The sequence below is a fragment of the Gobio gobio genome (genome assembly GCF_949357685.1).
Source record: "Gobio gobio genome assembly, chromosome: 15".
Taxonomy (NCBI): Eukaryota; Metazoa; Chordata; class Actinopteri; order Cypriniformes; family Gobionidae; genus Gobio; species Gobio gobio.
Window position 1 is genome coordinate 49366187 of NC_137108.1, and position 4786 is coordinate 49370972.

At 33.7% G+C, this 4786-nt stretch overlaps 1 protein-coding gene across 1 annotated transcript in view; it reads right to left on the minus strand.

The window, feature by feature from the left end:
• nr1d2a (nuclear receptor subfamily 1, group D, member 2a) overlaps window positions 1-4564 on the minus strand; it is an 18750-nt gene extending 14186 nt beyond the window's left edge. The window contains 3 exon segments of the mRNA XM_079837619.1: window positions 1180-1268; window positions 1359-1562; window positions 4398-4564. Coding sequence (XP_079693745.1) covers window positions 1180-1268; window positions 1359-1562; window positions 4398-4416 — 312 coding nt within the window. The 5' untranslated portion in view covers window positions 4417-4564.
• Between the last annotated feature and the right edge of the window lie 222 nt (window positions 4565-4786).

Here is a 4786-nt window from a genome sequence, read left to right on the forward strand (position 1 = left end):
GTGTTACTTGAAATAAAATAATATTAGTGCTGTCAAATTGATGAATAAAAGTTTGTGTTTACATAATATATGTGTGCACTGTGTATAATTATAAATACACAAGCATATATTTAAGAAATTTGCATATATTTATATAATTTATATTATATAATATTTTATATATAAATGACACATTTCTCTTAAATATGTACATGCATGCGTGTGTATTTATATATTTAAGAAATATTTGCATGTATATATATTTATATAATTTATATTATATATAAATATTTTATATATAAATAATAAGTTTCTCTTAAATATGTACATGCATGTGTGTGTATTTATATATAAGAAATATTTGCATGTATATATATTTATATAATTTATATTATATATAAATATGACACATTTCTCTTAAATATGTACATGCATGCGTGTATATTTATATATTTAAGAAATATTTGCATGTGTATTTATTTTTATATAATTTATTATATAAAAATATTTTATATATAAATAATACGTTTCTCTTAAATATGTACATGCATGCATGTGTATTTATATATATATATATTTATATATAATATAAATTATATAAATATATATACATGCAAATATTTCTTATATATAAATACACACACATGCATGTACATATTTAAGAGAAATGTGTCATTTATATATAAAATATAATATACACAGTACACCCATATTTATTATATGTAAACTTTTATTTTTGATTTGATTAATAAAATAAAATAGTTTTTTAATAAATTACATTTAAATATTTAATAAAAATACTCAATTAAACTGGATTACTTGTTTTGGTTTGTTTTTTATATTCATTTTAGAATAATTAAATTGAATAGTTTTGGACAAAATTAAGAATGTTAACCTGATTTAACGAAATGGCATTGAATTAACCTTACGTAAAAAAGCTTAAAAGTAAATCCAACGTATATATTTTTTGAGTGAATAAATAATCTTTCCATTGATGTATGGTTTGTTATGAAAATCTGGAATCTGAGGGTGCCAAAAAAATCTAAATATTGAGAAAATCTCCTTAAAAAGGTGTCCAATTTTCATTTTTATGTTGTTTAACTTAACGTACCAAAACGACAAATAAAAGTAAATCACGTTTGATTTGAAAGCATGCATGCATTTGGCATTGTGCTGGCTTTAAATGCAAGCGTGTCTTACCTTGCAGCCTTCGCAGGCATGAACCCCGTAGTGGAAGCCTGAAGCCACGTCTCCACACACTTTACACAGCAGCACCATGCCATTCAGCTCTGGGGAATGTGCATAAGAGTCATATCCAGTGCAGCAAATATGCATTACAAAATGACAATCCCATATAAAGCTGATTCAGCTCAACTCACTGGTGATGCTGCTCTTGGGCGCGAGGGTCTTGTCGCGCGGGTGAATGCGCTTCAGCAGTCCGGCTGTGGGCAGATCTGTGACGCGCCTCGGCTTTGTGGCCAGAGGAGGGGAGGAGGATGGGGAGCGGCTGTTAGAGCTGTCACTCATGCATGACTCTGGGCTGGAGGCGGAGCTTGAGGAGCACACGTACGCTATCACGCCTCCTTCGAGAGAAAAACAGGGGACTTTTTAAAAAAATGCACAATTTTTTTTTTTTTCAAGAGTATAAATTGATGTGCAAATATGCATTTCCTAGATTAAATAAAGAAAAATGGGAAATTTCTTTTAAAAAATAAATTTTAATTTCAATACCCATTGTTTCTTTGTTCTACTGGTCTAATAATGGATCTAATAATGTTCTTGTTTTTATGGAATCGTGTTTCTGCCACTAAAAAAAGGTAATTACTACTTTTGCTCTCGTAATTCAGACATTTTTTACATCTTGGAATTCTGAGTTTACATGTTGGAATTCTGACTTTACTTCTTGGAATTCTGACTTAATTTCTCGGAATTCTGACTTCTTGGAATTTTTACTATTATTCAGAATTCTGACTTTATATCTCCAAATTCTGAGTTTCCATCTTGGATTTCCGACTTTATTTCTAAGAATTCTGAGTTTACATCTTAGAAATTCTGACTTTATATTTTGAGTTTACATCTTGGAATTCTGATTTTATATCTCCAAATTCTGAGTTTATATCTCCAAATTCTGTTTACATCTTGGAATTCTGACTTTATATCTCCAAATTCTGTTTACATCTTGGAATTCTGACTTTATTTCTAAGATTTCTGAGTTTACATCTTGGAATTCTGACTTTATATCTAAGAATTCTGAGTTTACATCTTAGAAATTCTGACTTCATATCTCCAAATTCTGAGTTTACATCTTGGAATTCTGACTTTATTTCTAAGAATTCTGAGTTTACATCTTGGAATTCTGACTTTATTTCTAAGAATTCTGAGTTTACATCTTAGAAATTCTGACTTTATATCTCGAAATTCTGAGTTTACATCTTGGAATTCTGACTTTATATCTCGAAATTCTGAGTTTACATCTTGGAATTCTGACTTTATATCTCCAAATTCTGAGTTTACATCTTTATTTCTAAGAATTCTGAGTTTACATCTTAGAAATTCTGACTTTATATGTCCAATTTCAGAGTTTACATCTTGGAATTCTGACTTCATTTCTCGGAATTCAGAGATTACATCTTGGAATTTTGACTATTATTCAGAATTCTGAGTTTACATCTTGGAATTCTGACTATATTTCGGAATTCTGACTTGACTACTTGGAATTCTGACTTGTTCTAGGAACTCTGTCATTATTTACCAGAATTCTGAGTTTACATCTTGGAATTCTGACTTTATTTCTAAGAATTCCGACTTAATTTCTCAGAATTCTGACTATATCTCGTAATTCTGAGTTCATATTTTGGAATTCTGACTTTTTGTTTCCACCACGAAATTAAAAAATTAAAGTTCAGAAAAGTATTTAAAATTAATTTGGACTTTTCTGTTCAGAATTGCTGGTTTATATCTCACAATATTCTGAGTTTACTGATCTTTTAAATTTTTACTCTGCATTATCTCAAAATTCAAACTTTTTGTTCAGTTACCTTTATAATCGTTGGTGGACATAAGCTTATTATTTTAAAAACGAATCTATACAAAACACAGGCAAAAAAAAAACCATGTCCTGTGATACAGTTTAACTTGCTTCATTGCAGTTCATTCACACATTGGATAACTGCATTATGCAAACTAACATCAATGGATTTACACAACGACGAAGTCACACAAATATGATCGCATGACCTTTTATTGCTGACAAGAGTTATATAATCATGTTCACATGTTGGGTGAACTTCCTTATTTTGGATGACCCAGTTTTAAATGAATTAAACGGCATGGCATTGTTTAATTACACTATAGACCGTAGCACTAGATTTATTCCACACTAATCGGAGAGTAAAAAATTGTGCTAAAGATTTTTAAATGGATAAACAGCAATAGCCCTTATTTTCTCAGACCCGCCCACACGTGGAGCTCTCGTGTTTTCTACGGGAAGAATATCTAGGTCACTAGCTGTCTACCGCCTTCACGTGGTACTGCAGAGAGTCTCGCGCCAGGGCACTGTGCTAAATTATGCAAGCGCCTCGCCTCGACCAATCAGAGATTACGCATTGGGCACGTCACGGCCAATCAGCGGCACAGCCCCGTCTCCTCGTACACACATGCACATGGCTAGGCTACGAGAGCCATGTGAGCTCGACCCTTCTTGTACTCGGAGTACTGTGTGTGTGTGTGTGTGTGTGTGTGTGTGCGTGACGTCACGGGCACTCCTAACCCACATACACACAGTCTGACGCGCGCGACGCTGCAGCAATGGGAAGCGTGCCAAAGGTGCTTTAAATCACAAGATCAGAATATATTGCACATCTAAATAATAAATGCGTGCACATGTACTTTGTGATAGAGCAAACGAGGCGTAGCTTCAATAATATATGAGGGAAGATATTAAAATAACTACACATATTTCAAATGAGGCGTAAATCAACACTAGCACATCCTATTATGCACACTTAATAAATGCATTTTGATAGGGATTTTTTCTTATACTACATCTATCCAACATATTTTTGTCCAAATATTTATGTGCATTTGATGCATTTACTAGATGCGTAAAATTACCTTTTTTTCATGTTTCCCGGAAAATAAAACACTTATAGTAAAAGCATCTTGATTTTAAGATTTTTTTTTTTTTTTTTAGATATTTGGACTGAAAGAAAAAGAGGCATTTATCACATATTCTTTCATATTTACCGGTTTCGTTACAGTATCATCTGATGGGCTACATCACTGTTGCGATTGTAAACACCGTTCCTTTCTTCAAATAACGGGAGTGATTGCCCTTATCATGCTAAATACGTAATTCATACAATTATGATTTTAAAACATCATACATAATTATAAGCAATAGCGAAGACACGGCTCACCTTGCTTTGTTGATTGCATGTTTTCAGTCTTCAGACTCTCGGTATCTATACTTCAGTAGCCTAATAATTCCCGAGCGAGCGCTTCGTGTGCAGCTCGAGCCGATCAGATCCGGTGTTTTTGCGCAGAACCTTCAGCGTTCCATCTGGAGCTCTCGCGCGTTCGACTCACAATGGAACGGAACTCCCAGGGCTGCGCTCGAGCGCTCAGAACTGAATGTTCTCTCGCTGGTGTTTCCGTCCGTGGCTCCGCCCCTCGCTGACTTTAACCCAGTGACACACTTTCCCCCGCTCAGAGCACAGAGAGGCGGCTCCCGCACGCTCGAGCCCACGTGAGCCGAGATTCTGGGAACGAACATGATGTTTTCGCAATGATCCCATTGAAGAAACAT